The sequence below is a fragment of the Grampus griseus genome (genome assembly GCF_964374135.1).
Source record: "Grampus griseus genome assembly, chromosome: 7".
Lineage (NCBI taxonomy): Eukaryota > Metazoa > Chordata > Mammalia > Artiodactyla > Delphinidae > Grampus > Grampus griseus.
In genome coordinates, this window is record NC_139001.1 from 71269522 (window position 1) to 71288956 (window position 19435).

General features: G+C 37.8%; 1 protein-coding gene across 2 annotated transcripts in view; it reads left to right on the top strand.

The window, feature by feature from the left end:
• Positions 1 to 19435, top strand: part of LOC309824825 (CD302 antigen) — a gene marked incomplete at its 3' end in the record, with an annotated part of 129228 nt that overhangs the window by 19511 nt on the left and 90282 nt on the right. For both annotated transcript variants that reach the window (XM_082657998.1, XM_082657999.1), the window contains exons 5-13: positions 1764 to 1874; positions 2994 to 3134; positions 5599 to 5793; positions 6733 to 6890; positions 8980 to 9090; positions 9644 to 9732; positions 9857 to 10026; positions 12380 to 12579; positions 13148 to 13290. In XM_082657998.1, the coding sequence (XP_082514124.1) occupies positions 1764 to 1874; positions 2994 to 3134; positions 5599 to 5793; positions 6733 to 6890; positions 8980 to 9090; positions 9644 to 9732; positions 9857 to 10026; positions 12380 to 12579; positions 13148 to 13290 (1318 nt within the window). The remainder of the gene's footprint in view (positions 1 to 1763; positions 1875 to 2993; positions 3135 to 5598; positions 5794 to 6732; positions 6891 to 8979; positions 9091 to 9643; positions 9733 to 9856; positions 10027 to 12379; positions 12580 to 13147; positions 13291 to 19435) is intronic.

Below are 19435 nucleotides of genomic sequence, written 5' to 3' on the forward strand. Positions count from 1 at the left end.
CTGTTGTGGCCTCTCCCGCTGCGGAGCACAGGCTCCGGACTTACAGGCTCAGCAGCCATGGCTCACGGGCCTAGCCGCTCTGCGGCATGTGGGATCCTCCCGGACCGGGGCACAAACCCGTGTCCCCTGCATCGGCAGGCAGACTCTCAACCACTGCGCCACCAGGGAAGCCCCTACAGTTCACTTTTAACCTCACATTTATTCCTCACTGGAGTGATAATTGGGCCTCTGTCCTACCACCCTCTTCCCAGACTCCTGCCCATCCCTTGGATGTTGGTGTCCAGGTTACTGCTCTTGGCCGCTTTTGTCTTTGCTGGTGCTATTTCTGCTTTACCCAGGGATTCTCCTCCACTCCCAGGTGTCAGTTCTGGTGAAGTTACTTGTTTTAGGCATTTGGGTTCTAAAGTGTGAAAGTAAGGCAAAAATTACATGTAGTCAAAATTACCCTCAAAGAGCCCTTAAGGTATGGATATGGTTCTCTGCATGCAAATCACACAGATATATCTGAAATGTATGATGGAACAAAATCCATACTTTAAGAATTATTTATATTTATATAATATATATATTGTGTAATATAGAATTGTATTTTATATTTATATATAAAGATACATGAATTATATATATAATACTATAATATATCATACAGAATTCTCTGGGAGGAATTGAGAAACTGTTATCATGTGTTTTATTGCTGGGAATATTTCAACAAATTTATAGAGATTCCAACCTGTTAGCTCTTCCTGTTTGTCAACATCATCCTTGTCTTCTGTAGACCATTTCATTAGTTGCTTTATCTCTTCTACTTGGCCTTTAATATCTTCAAATTCTTTGTGATGTCGATAAAGTCTTACCAGGTTCTTGAATGATGGTGTTGACTTCCTTGACAGTGGTGTGAAAATCCTTGCAATTGTTCGCACATTCTTTTTTTAATACACATGGCCCCATACAACAAGCATGATTGCATCCATTGCTTGTGAGCATGTGCACATTGAGTGGCATATCAGCACTTAGCTTCTCTATTTAAACTATTTCTGCTTCTCTTTTTCTTTTATGCTAATGTCATCTAGTTGTCAAATAATAACTTTGAATGATGCATCTCAACTGTAACACGAGTGTTTGCGTGTGTTTGTGTGTGTGTGTGTGTGTGTGTGTGTGTGTCCCATTCTGTATCTCCAGCCTTAATGTCTCCTCTGGACTCTAGAGTTGTATATCCCTTGCCTAGCTCAGTACATATTTCTGAAACAGTACTGGTTACACTTCACCATTTGGGGATCCATATCTGTGTCCTACTAGATTGAACTCGTCATGAGGGCAGGACTTTATCGTTTTGGTTTTTATGTCCTTAGTACCTGGCAAATGATATGTGCTTAACGAATTTAAACTGTCAGTATGGAATATAATCAGACCTTCAAAACTTAGATATGTAATGGAAACTACTTTTTCTATATCAGTACAAGAGGATTAAAAGTAGATAGTGAAACATCTACTCTGAGAATATTCTGTTCTTACTAGAAGAAAGGGAATTGGACAAGCTAATGGGAAAGCAGCAGCGAATTAACTTAGCAGCCTTTGGGTTTCTCAATAGACTGCAGTTTTGTTGCCTCTCACATCATCTGCCTTTGTTGGATAGACAGCCTCCTACAGGGTTCCTGCCTCATAATCAAGGCCTTCAGATATTTTTGCTATTAGTATAAACTTAAGTCTGACTTAGATAATAACAGGTAATTTTGTCACTTTTTAAAAATGTGTAATTCTTACAGAAAAAGAAGGCATTCCAAGAATTTTCTGGATTGGTTTAAATCAGCTGTACTCTGCTAGAGGCTGGGAATGGTCAGACCACAAGCCATTAAACTTTCTCAACTGGGACCCAGGTAATTGCTCCCTCTTCCGCTTACTATGCACAGAGCACAGGCTTCAAAAAAAATAAGAGTTTCCCATCCCCTGAGAGCTTGTACAAATTTCAAACCTTGACAACTCTTATTATGGTTACCTCTCAGAAGAATATTTTTTCCTACACGCTTGTGATATCATTATAGGCAAGTTGACCCCCAGCATGGGCAACTGAGCATTTGTCCCTAATCTTTAGAGTGACCCTGCATTTTTAGATAGGAGCAGAATGAGCCCCGCTACGTGGCCCAGGAACCATTCTGTGTCCCTGAGAGGACTTGATGTGTCCATGACTGACCCATGTTGTGTTTCATCTGCAGCTTAACTCTGATATGGAAATGTTCCTCAAACTCTTGGTGTCTTCCACTGCAGCACCCAAGTACTGACAACATAATGGTTATATTTTAATACACAAAAAAAGACCTTAAAGAAAATTTTATACTAAATAAACAAACCCTAACTCACTAACTAGCCAAAATGCCTTTTTTCCCCCTGGAAAGAAGGTTTAGATACCTTTTTAAAAAATAAAACCATAGGCTTCTGACAAATGTAGAATGTAAAAGTTAACACTAACTTCAGTACCAAAATATTCTGCATACATATAAGAAAAACAAGTTAAGCACAATAAGATACCAGTACATGGGGCATTTTAGTTAATGGAATTTTATAAGTAGTAAATAAATTTTCTATTATCTCAGTAAATAAAATCTTTAAAGAGAATTTAATCTTAAAGCCTTAAAGGCATGGCAGAATCATAAATCGGTATTTTTATTGTGTAGGGTAGCAAATTAAGAGCTACTGACCACAAGATATGACATGCAAGTTGGTTTGGGGCAGAGGTTTGGTTTTTGGTTTTGGTTTTTAAATTAACTACAACAGATCAGAGTATTCCTGCCCCCCCCACCATATCCTGTATTTAAGAAGACATAGGTAAGCACATGATTGTCCATTGCAGCTTAAACATTTCAATTTAGTTGAAAGTTTTAACTATTTTATGAGTCCCCCTAAAAGCAGAAAATAAGGAATACAAGTTATTTTTTTCTAACCACCACCCTTGCCCCCAACCTTCTTCTTTTAACTCTTTGAAAATCCTGCTGTTCAAGATGTGCCGAGTGCACCTGTAATTGACAGATCAAGCTGTGCGAGAATGGATGCCGACTCGGGTCTGTGGCAGAGTTTTTCCTGTGAGGCTCAACTGCCCTACATCTGCAAGAAACTGTTAAATAACACAGTGGAGTTGACAGGTACCTTTCTCACTTCCTCCAACAAAGAGATGCCACAATTACAGTTTTGTGAAGTCAAGTGAATCCATTTCAGATACCTGTTTTCCCCTTTCCTTCACCTGATACTGCCAGTGCAGGGGAGTATTTGGTTTTGAACCTGTGGTTAGATATTATCAACTCCACATGAGTAAAGCTTTGGTTTGGTATATGCCCATGAGAAGGCAGAGATATTCTAGATAGGAAATATATTTCTGTTCACAGGTGGCTCTTCTTTCTCTAGAGCAGAGTGGTTTCCCCAGACCAAGAGCATCAGCTTCACCTGTACCTGTAAGAAATGCAAATTTTCAGGACCTACCCCAGATTTACTGAATCAGGAACTCTGAGGGTGGGAACCAGCAATCTGGGTTTTAAAAAGCCTTCCAGGTGATTCTGATACACACTCAAGTTTGAGGGCCACTGCTTTAAGGCCAGGTCTTACATATTACCTACCTCCGTGGGAAGTAAAAAATGATATGGACACGGGAATGTTCCCACCCCCTTCCCCACAATGCCCACCCCTTCTTTGCCCACCTCTCTCTCCTTTTTTGCCAGACTAGTTCTTTGTGTTGCTAAGTCAGGTAGAAAGGAGGGGTGCAGATGGACAAAATATGTACACGGGGGGGGGTTTCCAGGGAGTTCGGGGATAAGAGAGACACAGGACAGCTGCAACTTCTGAGCTGCAGAAAAGTTTAAAAGTTTGAAAGAAAAGTCTTTGAAAGAATGGAGAAGAGAAATACCCTACTGTCTTTCACAGCGCCCACCGTATACCTGGTATTTGATTAAATCCTCACTGAATAAGAAAAACTAATACTTAAAACTGGGAGGAGAAGAGGAGGTTTTAAAATGTCTTGCTTTAAGGAATGTTGGGGGAAGAGAATAAAGCATAAAATTTCTTATCATCCAAATAGGAGCATAAAGCTATATTTTAAGTTTAAAAAATAATAAGGGAAAATGAACATTTATCTTCCAAGTTGATTCAAACCAAATTTAGTCCATACGATAAAAGGCATAGCAGAAAAAACAGCACAAATGAAAATAAACCAGGATGACTAATGATAGATCAAATAAATATCCTGTAGTATCAATTGTTAAGTAAATCAAGATGCTTCCACATGATTGAACAGTATGCATTTATTAAAATAACTGTGCCAGCAGGAAAATACAAAAAGCGGAACAAGGGGCTTCCCTGGTGGCGCAGTGGTTGAGAGTCCGCCTGCCGATGCAGGGGACACGGGTTCGTGCCCGGTCCGGGAAGATCCCACATGCCGCGGAGCGGCTGGGCCCTTGAGCCATGGCCGCTGAGCCTGCGCGTCTGGAGCCTGTGCTCCGCGATGGGAGAGGCCACAACAGTGAGAGGCCTGCGTATCGCAAAAAAAAAAAAAAAAAAAAAAAGCAGAACAAAATCATATGCCTACCTATCATTTTAATCTTGTAAAAATATGTATTCATAGAGACAAAAACTAGAATATGAAAATAATTATTTCAAGTTCAATTATGGGTGTTTTTCCCTCTGTTCTTTTATTATAATTGTAAAATATCATAATAATAAGTGCTATTTCAGGACCTTAAAGCTAATTGAGTTATTTTACAAGTGTGAGAAGCTGAACCTGAATTTTATCGTTTAGTAAAACTCAAACTGTCCACATTTTTAAGATGCTATGTTTTCTTATAACAAACATTCCAAGTGGTCCGAATCCATGAAGCCTGAAAAGCCAAACTGTTTTCTAGTTCTTTTAAGAGGGGTAGGTAGAAGTATTTTGTATGGTTTATACCTTGCTCTTTTTCTCTAAGCTTTCTTGACCATCACTTGAGTGAGTTTTATTATAGTCAAAACAAAGAGTCCCTCATTCCATGGACTGTAAGACTAGCAGAGGGGAGGAAAGAAGAGGTCCAGAGATGCCCTTTTCCTCCAGTGATGCCATTTCTTGGGTGTGAAGTGAATAAATGTTTTATTATGTTCCTTAAATCTCTGCCTGTTCTCTGTTCAACAGTGAGCATTAATGCACATTCCTTTGCTAAGCTGACCATACATGAAAAGGAGGCTCAACTTCATAATCTCTCAAAGTCAGAGACTGGAGGGGAACCTCACAAATCCCATACCCAGGAAGAGATTTGTCAACAACTGGCTTACCCCACACTTTTCTTCTGTCTACTAGGACTAAGGGCAATCCCTCTTTAAATAGTCTGTGGCCAGCCATGTAGCACATTTGTATCCCTTTAAAGTCACATTATTATCTGAATCCCTGCAGTCACTCTTATGATGTTATGTATACATTAGGCACCACAAAAATGCATGTCACTGTACCATCTCACATCGCATTCTCCAGTTTTCCAGAAGTCTTATGATTCAAGAAAGAAGAATTTGCAATTCAATATTCAGGAATTTAAATATTGATTCAAAATAGATGTGTCTTTACTGGAATATAAATAGCTTCTTTTCCTCCAGATGTTTGGACATACTCAGATACCCGCTGTGATGCAGCAGACTGGCTGCCAAATAATGGATTCTGCTATCTGCTGGTAAATGAAAGTGATTCCTGGGATAAGGCACATATGAAATGCAAAACCTTCAGCAGTGACCTCATCAGCATTCATTCTTTAGCAGATGTGGAGCTGATTGTCACAAAACTCCATAATGGGGGTAAGTTTTTAAGATATCCTCTTTGAGAGGTTTAAAACATTTTAAAGTATCCCTGTTTTCAGATTCTTAGCAAGAAAGAAAAGCTTACAGTTTGATCCTGTACATCAGCATGGTCTAATAGAATTTTCTGCAGTGATGGAACCATTCTGTAATCTGTGCTGTCCAATTCAGTAGCCACCAGCCACTTGTGGCTTTTGAGCCCTTGAAATGTAGCTAGGGCGACTGGAGGACTGAATTTTTACTTTCATTTCATTTTAATTGATTTACAGTTTTGAATAGCCGCATGTAGCTAGCAGCTACCAACCTGACAGTACAACCATCGATTGAATCATTTCCCTCTTCTCATAAGCTAAATGCTGTTTAAATTACTCCCAACACTTAAGTGATGATTGTTTCACTTTTATAATTATTTGAAAGCTGAAAAATGAAGAACGAAACACTAGAGAGCCAGTATTAAGACCTCCTCCTAGGATTCACCCATAGTAATAGTAAGTACTAGATACCTATTCTGTGCCAGCATGGTGCCAGTTGTTTTACCTGGGAAGGCAGTATAGTCATTCCATGGCCGTGATGGACACTATCCTTATTCTAATTGGAATATCTATGACTGTATTTGTAGGGTTTCATTATTTCTCATAAAGCAAGGTTTATCTAAACAGGTATCAGGAACATCCAGCCTACAGGTCATAGTACAGCTGTTCCACCTGTGTGCCCTACCTGTATAAGTGACCTGAAAAGCCCTCATCATCGGGCCTGCCTAACTTATCAATACTTTTACAGGTTAATTAAGAGTACCATTTACTGAATTAAAATTTTAAAAGAAAAAAAATACCGTCAAGGCTCCTAACACCCCATATCAGAATGTAAAACTCAGTAGCATATTGTATATATTGAAGAATGTAATTGAGTAACCAAACAAATAAAACATTTTTCTTTTAGATGCCAAAGAAGAAGTATGGACAGGCCTTAGGAACATAAATACACCAACTCTATTTCAGTGGTCAGATGGTACTGAAGTTACTCTGACTTATTGGGATGAGAATGAGCCACATGTTCCCTACAATAAGACTCCCAACTGTGTTTCCTATTTAGGAAAGGTAGGAAACCTCCTCAAGTTTATTTATATCCTTATTGTTATACCTGAAAATCTAATAATAATAATAAGATGACTTTGGTTGGGATATTTGTGTTTAAGCTGGGAAAGAAAATAAAAGGTAAAAACACTGTAGACTGTCTTTCCAGTAGCTGCTGAGAAAAGGTAAATAAAATAATTACTAAAGAAGCAATCCAGTTCCTATCTGAGAGTATCTTCTCTGGTGTGAAACAGATCAAGAGAATCCCTTTAGAGCTCAGATTCTTGTGCCAGATTGCTTCTGAGAAGCTGCTTTCTCTCAGTACCACCAGTGTGATATTTAGCAGGTAGCCACAATTTGACCTGGAAAATCCCATCTTCTCATGTTCAGATCAAAGTAAGCCAACTTTGAGAACTGAAAAACTAGTGTTGTTAAAAAATTAGGTCTGACTTGGTTCAGAGACTGTCTTACTCCTATAGAATGCATAAATGTTTACTGAGCATGCTTTGGACTTTCAGAAGAGTCCAAAATAAACTATTGAGCCGAAAGGACATACGTATCTCTATATTTTTGTTTGTAGCACTTTCCTGTGGACTCCTAATTGTTTGGGAGGCCAGTCGTGTCACTCCGACTTCTAGAGAGACTTAGGTGGAAGCCATAAATGGCAGGGCTATTTAGAAGTGTTTCAATAGTAAAGATGTTTTTAGAAAGGTGTAAAGCTGAATTTAGAAGGGTGTCCCATTTAATGCTCTATTTAAAAGGGTACACAGGATATCTTTAAAAGAGTATCAAAGATAGAAATGAGGTCCCATAGGCCAGAGTGAACTGCTGGCTTATCTAGACAGCTTCCAACGTTCAAAACTGACCCGCATCACAATTGACTTACTAAAATTTAATTCAAAGAAAGCAGAGTGACTTAAGCAAAATCAATGTTAAGGAGCATATTTGAAAGATAGAACTTTGACGTCTAGACTGAAGTAGAGTTGGCAGAAACTTTTGATTCTAAAATTCTTAGGGAGTAGCTATTCTAATCATCATCATCTTCTTACATATGAGGAAACTCAGACAGGGAGATTAGGTGACCTGCCCCAAAGTTTTTGTTTGTTTGTTTGTTCTTTTAACATCTTTATTGGAGTATAATTGCTTTACAATGGTGTGTTAGTTTCTGCTTTATAACAAAGTGAATCAGCTATACATATACGTATATCCCCATATCTCCTCCCTCTTGCGTCTCCCTCCCTCCCACCCTCCCTATCTCACCCCTTAGGTGGTCACAAAGCACCAAGCTGATCTCCCTGTGCTATGCGGCTGCTTCCCACTAGCTATCTATTTCACATGTGGTAGTGTATATATGTCCATGCCACTCTCTCACTTCATCCCAGCTTACCCCTCCCTCTCCCTGTGTCCTCAAGTCCATTCTCTACATCTGCATCTTTATTCCTGTCCTGCCCCTAGGTTCTTCAGAAACATTTTTTTTAGATTCCATATATATGTGTTAGCATACGGTATTTGTTTTTCTCCTTCTGACTTACTTCACTCTGTATGACAGTCTCTAGGTCCATCCACCTCACTACAAATAACTCAGTTTCGTTTCTTTTTATGGCTGAGTAATATTCCATTGTATATATATGCCACATCTTCTTTATCCATTCATCTGTCGATGGACACTTAAGTTGCTTCCATGTCCTGGCTAATCGTCGCTCCAAAGTTTTTTAACCTGTGGACAAACTGGCTGTGTCATATGGAAGAAGACTAGAACTCTGGCAACTCTGTGGGCTGGGTTCTTCTCTCTTCAACTTCTGTATAGTGTCCTTTGGTGGTTTTATTGTCACACTTATAAGAAAATGAAATTCATCCCCACTGTGACCTTGAGGTGATGCTGAAGTAACAGGCTTCCAGGTTTGTTGGGTAGCATTTTCTAGGAGTATGTTCTCAGATTTAATCATTCATTTATATTCATTTTCTCCCCCTCCCTTTCCTCCTTCCCCTCCTCCCCCTCTCCCTCCCTGATAGTTGTGGGAAGAAACTATCTTGATTTAAGATAAGAGTTCAATTCTAAATATGTGGCAAATAATTTCTCTTGTGGGAAAAATTATTTTCTGTTTTTTAAAAGCTAGGTCAGTGGAAGGTCCAATCATGTGAAGAGAAACTTAAATATGTATGTAAGAAAAAGGGAGAAAAATTGAATGATACAAGATCTGATAAAATGTGTCCTCCAGATGAGGTATGTAAAACCCCTGTGGAAGTTTTTCTAAGCAATATTATACCTTCTTGGTTAGATATGGTAGTTGAGACTTAAATACTTTAGACTTGGAAAATAGAAGAAATTACTAGGTTCTGTTCATTTATACGTTAGAGCAAGCCAGAAGGTGGTGAATCATAGATATCGGCACTCTTACAGAAGAAGAAAGAGTTATAGGAAAACTAATTATCTATTCATGAATTTCTATAAAAATGTATATGATTATATCCTCAACGCTAATTTTTTATTTCTCTTACTCGTATTATTCTTATTCAAAAATAATTGAACTAACAACTGTTATACTCTTATGATGAGCTAGGCATTAGGGGTAAAGAAAGTTAAGACATTCCTTCTGTCTGACACAGGCTCACAGGCTTATGGAGGTTTTCTATGAAATTGTATCCCACTCTCATCATGTGTTTAAATTCCCTATCCATGTCCTTAATTTCCCTTAGTTGTAAGATGTTACTTATGTAACAGAAACTGGCTTGTTATCAAGTGCAGAAGACAGTGTGATATTTTTCCTCTGATTTAGGGCTGGAAGAGACATGGAGAAGCCTGTTACAAGATTTACAAGGATGAGGTCCCCTTTGGAACCAACTGCAATCTGACTGTAACTAGCAGGTGTGAACTTTTAACTCTGGGTTCCTTTGCTAAATAATCTTCCTTAAAAAAAGTGCGTCTTCAATTTATATAGTATTTCAGTCACTGTAAAAAAACACCTACTAATTTGACTCTCATTTTGTAGATTTGAGCAAGAATACCTGAATGATATGATTAAAAAGTATACTAAGTCTCCAGAAAAATACTTCTGGACTGGCCTGAGAGATACAGATGCAAGTGGAGAGTATAGTTGGGGAAGTGCTGGTGGAATAAAGCGGGCTGTAACCTTTTCCAACTGGAATTTTCTTGAGCCAGGTGAGTGCCTTAGCCTTGAAAGCAGTAGAATACAGTGACTTGTGAAAGGCAGCATTCCTCCCAAATCTGTTCTTCACATACCTTTGAAATACGAAGGAGATGATGATTTTCAGGACTAGAGTCTGTCTACGGAACCATAAATAGAAGCAGCGACTATGTCTTCCCTATGAAATTCTCGGCAATTACCCAATAAAAGCTAGAAAACTCAGTTCTCAGAAACCACCATCTAATGGCACAGAGCTAGAAGCATCAGTGTGAGTTTGTTATCTTTTCCACATAGTCTCAAACAGAACCTAGAAGCTTCATTGTGGAGCACTTTACATTTTCACCTCTCTGCTTCTTAACTTCTTTCTCCAAAATTGAATGTGTTTATTTCTATTATTCTCAATGGGTGAGAATTAAGGAGGCAATGTATTATAGGTATTATTTATTCTGAAAGGTAGTTTATCCTTCTTTAGCCTAAAGCGTTGACCATAATTAGTCATAGAATCAGAACATTTGAGCCAGAAAAGGCCTCAGAAGGCCCTTCTGATTTTAGAGTTGAGAAAACAGAGGCTTAGAAAGGTGACTTACTTGACGAAGGTTACCTGGTTATTGAATTGCTAAAATCCAGATCTGATTTCTAATTCAATGCTTTTTAGAGGACTTTCGCTTTTTATGAGACAGCATTCGACTTTTCTTCCTTTGAATTATTTATATTTTCTTATGTTTGTATAATGGAATCATGAAGACCATTTTTATAACGTAGAAATTGGAACATGTGAATGTGTAGTTAAAAACACTGTTTGAAATAGAGAATGCCCACAAAATTTGTAATACATGATCATCAGTATAAATATGAGTGGTATTGATAATAACAAGGTCATCTTTTTACTTGTAGAAGATGGAGGATGCAGATGCTAATCCTGGTTAAATTTCATCTTAAATTAGAATGTTCTAAAATACAAAATACATGATTTCTTTTATAGACACTCAGACATTTTAGAGTCAGCGTCACATTCTTCATGGATAAACCTCAGTGGTCGGGGGCAGGGGTGCTTAGGAAGTAGCTGTAATAGCTATTCTCTCAGTCTGTAGCCAGAAAGACTGCCTGTAAGTCCTCTTTACCATTATTACTCCCAGATTCAGCCAGTTTGGTTTGCATTGGGCAAGCCGTGGATAGGGGGTAGAATAAGAGAAAATAGCACACCCATCCAGGGTAACACAGCATTATTTTTCCCAGTTCCTTGTTCCTCTTGCTGTCCTTGTATAATGAGACATGAGACCATATGGCTTCTCTGTGTGATGGAATGGAAGTTGTCCTTATTACTTTGCAGTGTATGTTCTTCTTGTCCTCTGCGCATTTCCAGCAGTGTGATGTAATGGGAAAGGGAGCATGGCATTTTGCCAGACAAATCTGGGTTCAAGTTCTGACTCCTCCACTCACTAACTATGATTGTGGGCAAGTCACTAATTCTTCATCTGGAAATGGATCTGACAATACAAACTATCTTTTAATGTTGTAGTGAGTAAATAAAATTCTGGCTGCCATAAAATTAATAGTAAACAAATGTATATTACCACACACCTCCTTCTACCTCTATGGTACCAGCTCTTCCTTTGGATCTGAATCTGAGAGTCTTGTTTTGAGGTTTACCAAGTTGCTTAAAAACTGTTGAAAGCTGTTAGGTGAATATGAACGATTTAGACTGTTCTGAGCATCATAGTGGTTTAGGGTACAGCTCTACACACACACCACCTAGATTCCAATTCTGGATCAGCAACTTTCTCACATGTGACCTTGGACAAATCACTAATCCTCACTGTACCTCAGTGTGACAATAGAATCCACTCTATGTGAGGATCAATTCACTTAATCCTCTTAGAATAGTACGTGGCAAGTAGTAAACACTTCTCTGTATTACTGTCATCATTATTATTGTGAACAACACATTTATTTCCTCCATTTTCTTTCCTATTCTCTCTCCCCACTTTGAATCAAATAAAGTGTGTAGGCACTAGAAAATGTTTGGGCTTTAATTTTTTAATGTTTTTTAAAAATATTTATTTTATTTTTTGACTGCGTCGGGTCTTAGTTGCAGTACCTGGGACCTTCATTGAGGCATGCGGGATCATTGTTGTGGTGCACTGGGTTCTCTCTAGTTGTGGCATGCAGGCTTCTCCCTAGTTGTGGCTCACGTGCTCAGTAGTTGCGGTGCACGGTCTTAGTTGCCCCGCAGCATGTGGGATCTTAGTTCCCTGACCAGGGATCGAACCCGCGTCCCCTGCATTGGAAGGTGGATTCTTAACCCCTGGACCACCAGGGAAGTCCCTTTAATGTTATTTTTAATTAAACTTTTCTGTTCAACCCCAGCTTCTCCAGGAGGGTGTGTGGCTATGGCTACGGGGAAGTCTCTTGGAAAGTGGGAGGTAAAAGACTGCAGAAGCTTCAGAGCACTTTCAATTTGCAAGAAAATAAGTGAGCACCCTGAGCCTGAAAAAGCAGCCCCCAAGCCTGAAGACCCCTGTCCTGAAGGCTGGCATAGTTTCCCCTCAGGTCTTTCTTGTTATAAGGTAAAGTAATATTCTCATTCAATCCCTCAATGAAGCTATCTGTCTACTCTCCTAGTCCATGTTTTTGTCCAAACTGTGCTCCTTCCCAGACATATACATCACCTACTGAAGTGTTTGGGAGCGCAGAGTCCTTGTCAGGGTATCATTGAACCTCTGGTGTCAGATGACTCATTCCCATATAAACGCATGTGCTACCCAAAAGAGCAGGGCCAGAGCCAGAACTGGCTCTTTCCTAGGGTTCTTTTGTTTTGGGAAATTGGGTGAGCTGTATGCCATGCTAATACTTTGCTTACGATTCTCATATCCCTTTAATTATTGTTGTCAAATGAAGAGTTCTGTCACTTCTTACAAGTCAAAAATTTTACTTTAGGGTCCGTGTCAGTCTGGCCTCTAGTTGACACTTTCAACAGGACCTGTTTGTGTCACAGTATATGGGCCTTTACCTATGACTTTATTACACTTCTAAGAGTCTATTTCAGGGGCCCACACATTTGACTGTAATTGACTTTGAACTTATGAATACTTTATGATTATACCAGGAAACAAATTAACATTATATTTTGTTAAGCTATTTCATATAGAAAGAATTGTAAGAAAGAGGAACTGGGAAGAAGCTGAGAGATTCTGCCAAGCACTTGGAGGGCACCTTCCTAGCTTCAGTCATATGGATGAAATAAAGAAATTTCTTCACTTTCTAACAGACCAGTTCAGGTAATACTTTTAGAATGAGATCTTCTCTGTTAAATTTGATGTCCTCTAGGTATTCAGAATTGACATGTTTTATTATCTAAAAGGGTTTTTCAGTACTTTAACAGTCATTCAACATCAAACATTTTTATGTGCAAGATGCTATGAGGGATTCAGAGATGAAGGAGACAGAGTCCCCACCCTTTGTGTAGTGTAATAGTGTGCAGCAGTGGGGATAAGAAAAGTATGGTGGAAAAATCTAGAACACGAGTAGGGAGAGGCCATGGGAATTTAGAGGAGGGAGGAAGTGTTTCTGGGAGGTATAATTGGGGAAAATGTTATGAAGAAGGATGGTTCTTAGGAAGTAAGGTAATATTTGAAAGTTAAGATGGGAGAAAAAGCCAGGGAAAGCAGAACATAAGCAGAGGAACTGGGACTAGAATATACAGATATGGTGAAAGAGAAATGAGCCAAAGAACTTAGCTAGAAAATGGAATTTGGGTATAAAATTGAAACACCCTTTCTTGCCAGGGAAGGAGTTTAGTAAGTCAATAGGCAAAAAACAAACAAACAAAAACAAAGTGTGTGTGTGTGTGTGTGTGTGTGTGTGTGTGTGTGTGTGTGGAGAGAGAGAGAGAGAGAGAAACAGACAGACAGACAGACAGACATGGTAGGTAGATGCAGAACAATTAATTATAAGGCTATTACAGCCCAGCTGGTAGAAAACTACATTGAAGAAGGGCAGTAAGATGGGACAGTAAGGAAGTGATCAGAGATGTAACAAAGATGGAGTCAATAAGCCACTGTGATTTTGATGTTATGTAGAAGGAGGATTCCTGAACAGTTTTCTTGGTGTCCTTAAAGATAATGTGGAGAAATATGGGCAAGGTGTTGCTGCCATAGAGGGAATTTTTTCTGAAGCTTTGGGGACAATCATAGGTATGAGGGGCTTCTACTTCACAATTTATTTTTCCCCTCACTTTTTTTTTTCTTTTTTAAGAGAATGAACTTTTAAATTTATTTATGTATTTATTTTTGGCTGTGTGGGGTCTTAGTTGCAGCATGCGGGATCTTTCATTGCAGCACATGGGCTCTTCGTTGCAGTGCACAGGCTTCTCTCTAGTTGTGGTGCGCGGGCTCCAGAGATCGTGGGTCAGTAGTTGCGGCGCACAGCCTCTGTAGTTGTGGTGCGCGGGCTCCAGACATTGTGGGCTCAGTAGTTGTGGCACACAGCCTCTGTAGTTGTGGTGTGCGGGCTTCAGAGATCGTGGGCTCAGTAGTTGCGGCGCACAGGCTCTGTAGTTGTGGCGTGCAGGCTCCAGAATGTGGGGGCTCAGTAGTTGCGGCGCAATGGCATAGTTGCCCCGTGGCATGTGGGATCTTATTTCCCGGACCAGGGATCAAACCTGCATCCCCTGCATTGGAAGGCAGATTCTTAGCCGCTGGACCACGAGGGAAGTCCCTCCCGTCACTTTTTGAATCGAAAAGAAGACCAGAACTTGGGGTTTCCCTGGTGGCGCAGTGGTTGAGAGTCCATCTGCCGATGCAGGGGACACGGGTTCGTGCCCCGGTCCGGGAAGATCCCACATGCCACGGAGTGGCTGGGCCCGTGAGCCGTGGCCGCTGAGCTTGCGCATCCGGAGCCTGTGCTCCGCAACGGGAGAGGCCACAACAGTGAGAGACCCGCGTACCGAAAAAAAAAAAAAAGAAGACCAGAACTTGTAAATCAAGGATTCAGGGTATACCAGGCAAAATTATGGAAAAGAAATCACCACCTGGACATACCCTAGTGAATACTTTCCTGATCGTTTTGGCTCAAAAAAACAAAGACTTCAAAGAAAAATAGCAAAAATAAAACAGGTACCAAAACACAAAATCCAGCTAGCCTTCTTCTCTAGGACATTAAATATAAGAAGGCATTTTAAAAATTGACATCTAAAGAGTTTTGAACTGGAAAATGTGGGCAATGTGTTGATCTTAGTTCCCAGTTGTGTGGTTTTTCATTTGTGAAGATAGTAATTGATAATGCTCCCTACTTGAAAAAAATTTCAGACATATTCCAGTTGAGAGATGAATAAAAATCAAAACACATGAACAGGTATTTTGTTGTTAAAGAATTAGAAGGAAGAATACATAACATAAAAACATAGTCCCAGTCTAAATAATGCAATATATGTAATTATAAAATTACCCTAAATTATCCTAAAGTTAGAATGTAATTATCCTAAATTCTGAAAGAGAAACAAGAATATTTTAATAAAACCAGGTGTTAACTCTGGTTAATACCAGAGTTTATAACTCTGTTTGTAAATAAAAACTGAGATGTAAAGAGATAAAATGATTGTGAAAACTGAAAGTATAATAAATTCTTCATTTTACCTGGAAATCATATTTAGAAACACAGAGTTTGTATTTTTTTAAAACTGTAAAGAGTATGTTCATCTACTGAATATGTAATGAGTGGGGAAAAAAAGGCCCATACAGCAAATTATAAAGGAATAAAATAACAAAGCATAAAGTCCGGCATAAAGAAGATGGCAGAAGACCAAATGTATCCATTATCAGTTATGTTTAAGTCCAAGTTTGCAAATGTGTTCAGTAATGAAACCCAACTCTATGCTGTTGAAAGATACCTAAAACAAATCTTGCCAATTAGTACCTTTCCAGCCCAAGGAGTATTATGTTCTTTTCCTGGAAGGAAGGGACCACAAAGTGTTTCAGAATCAAAACATTTTGATAAAATCCATATTTTCTGACACTCTTTTTAAAATTAAAATTACTGGCAACATTTTCATATTGCAGCAATAATTAGTGCTGATTAGCCAATGGCCCACCAAAATGTGGCATCACTCTCCAATTTGTTATGGTCTCCAATTTATTACTCCTTGGCCACTTCACTTATGTTATTTTATTTCTTTATAATTTGCTGTATGGGCCTTATTCACCCAAGTAGCATTGAGTTAATAATCACAAACTTAATGTAAAACTTAGAATGGGAAAATTAAAATAATGGGCAAAATTATATTGTGTAAATGTGAATGAAAAAGCTAGAGTTGTAGTATTAATATTAGATAAAATACAATTGAAGTAAAAAGACATTAAATGGGAAAATGAGATCTTATTATTGATTAAAGGTACAATCTACAATGAAGTTATAATAGTCAAGAACCCTTACACACTTAAGATATCAAAATGTATAAAGCAAAAATATTAATTATATTGCTAAAATTTTTCAATAAAAAATAGTAATGAGAGACTCTAACGCTCATCTCATTTATCAACGAACGAGACAGGCAAAATAGAAATAACATAGAACATATGAATAGTATAATTAAGATTGATTTAATAATATCCTCTTTATTTATAGATTAAAAAGTCTGTATATACTTCCTCTTCAAGCTCTTTGCCTGGATCACTTAAAATAATGGATCTATTAGGCTAAAAAAAAAAAAACCCTAACATTTCAAAGTGGTAGAATTATACAAGTTACATTAGAAGTGAAATCAAATCCCCTTCACCTAAAAATTCAGTGTTTTTTAAAAAAAATTTATTGGAGTATAGTTGATTTACAATGTTGTGTTAGTTTCAGGTGTACAACAAAGTGAATCAGTTATACATATACATATATCCACTCTTTTTTAGATTCTTTTCCCAAATAGGTCATTACAGAGTATTGAGTAGAGTTCCCTGTGTTATACAGTACATCCTTATTAGTTATCCATTTTATATATAGTAGTGTGTATGTATCAATCCCAGTTCCAAATTTATTCCTTCCCCCACCCTTTCCCCCCCATATCCATGTTTATTTTCTACATCTGTGACTCTTATTTACAAAATAAACATTCAGTGTTTTTAAGAACACTTTTGGCAAGTAAATCAAAACTGTATAGATGATAATAAAAACACTCATTCTGAAATTCATGAGATATAACCAAAGCTATAGCTGGAGGTACATTAATAGCTTTAAGGGCTTTGATTATTAAACAAAAATAATGAAAATAAGCATTCACCTAAAAGTTAAAATATTTATCAACATAAATAAAAGGAAACCATAAGAAAGAACCTAATAAAGATAAAAGTGAAATGAATTAATTAGAAACTGGAAAAGCAGTAGAACTGACAAATCCTAGAGTTTTATCTCTAGAAATAAAACTACAAAACAGAGGGAAAAAAATCTACTGATGACTAAATGATGAAAACAAAAAAGAAAACAGATACTTAAAATGAAACCTAAGTAACAGATTATAAAATCCTTTCAATGGAGAATTTTTTAATTGGTAAGAATCCTATGCATAATTCTACGTTATTATAATGAAATTATTAAAGTGAACAATATCTAGGGAAATATAAATTAGTATATAATTGATTTAATAAGTGGAAACCCAGTATTCCAATAGCCATGGAAAAAATGGAAAAAGTTAACAAAGAATTTCTTCCAAGAAAAAGATAGTAACTACATATATGGTTCTATATGTGATCTCCTTCATATCTTAAAAAAGAGATCATTACCACGTATTTCAGTGGTATAACCAAGAGATTGTATTCCATTACATAGAAACTGGTGCAAGCATTCAGTTTATTTCACAAATAGTCTAATTCTGATATCACAACCTGTCAAAGATAGCACAAAGAATTATAGACCAACCTCATATCTAGACTTGAAAAAGTAAATACTAACGAGGGATACAATAACAAACGCAGATACACTGCTTATTGCATGCCAGATAATGTCCTAAGTATTTTCTACTAACTAATCCTTACAACGGCCTATGAGGTAGGTTACTATGCCCATTTTATCTAAATGGGGAGATGGAGACACAGAGAAGTAAAACAACTTGCCCAAGGTTATATAGTTAGTAAATAAAGGATCCAATATATGAACCCATTAGAGCCCACTTTCTTAACCGACTGTGTTATAGTACCTCAAAATAACATGCCTTGATCATGTAGGATTTCTTCCAAGAGTACAAGGTTGGGCCAGTATTAGGAACTCTATATATCTAGTCAAATACGTGATCAGCTTAATAGGTGCTGAGAATGCATCTGGTAAAATTCACTATTCATTCCTGGTTTTATATATAAATATATACTTAACATAATTAACACATAATTTCTTATTAAATTAAAAATAGAAGTGTAGTTCAGCCAATAGCCATATGACACTTAATGATTAAACATTAAATGCATTTCCATGAAAGTCAGAAAAAAGGTAAAGATGCCTAGTATCATCACTTTTGTTGATCTTTGTTTGGAATTTATCCCCTGTTCATTAAGATTTAAAAAAAGAACATTACAACATGCAAGTATTTATAATGTATTAAGTGGGAAGAAAGGCAAATTATAAAAGAGTAGAAAATGTACTATTTACATCAAAAATTAGACTGCAAAACTACGTCAGAAAAGATCATCGTTGTTACCTCTGGAAGATAAGATTTTGAATGCGTGTTTAAATGTTTGAACATTTTTCCACATTTTCCAGATTTGCATTAATATGCTAACGATTGTATTTTCTTCATTAAAGCAAGTAAAGTCTCACTACAGTGTGCTTGGAATCTGATGAAAAATACAATACATGCGTTCCATAAATAATCATTTATTAAGCATCTGTTGTATAATTTCTAGTATTTTAGACTTCATTTTCTAGCATTAGAAATTAATATTCAAAATTTCATTGCACACTAAGCTAATTTGAATATACAAACTCTTAAGTTTCTTTCAAGGTGAGTGTTTCTTAGCTACTGCCCACAACCTTGAGAGTAGAGTATAATGAATGCAATATTCAGACCGAATCTTTCCAGACATACATTTATTAAACAGTCATTGAAGCAGGCAAAAAACATGTTATATAACCTGTCTTGTAAGCTTACAACATCCCGGTAGTCTGTCCTTTTAGGTTCCAGTGACCATCTTGGCATGGAACGCTCATTTGAGGTAAATGTGACAATGTTCCAAAAGCAGGATTCTTCTGTTCCCACTATAGCTGGCATCAGGCAGTCCCAGTCACCTGACCCAATGACTGGACATGGGACCATTAAAAGATCAGGCCCCAGGGCTTCCCTGGTTGCGCAGCGGTTAAGAATCCGCCTGCCAATGCATGGGACATGGGCTTGAGCCCTGGTGCAGGAAGATCCCACATGCCGTGGAGCAACTAAGCCCGTGCGCTATAACT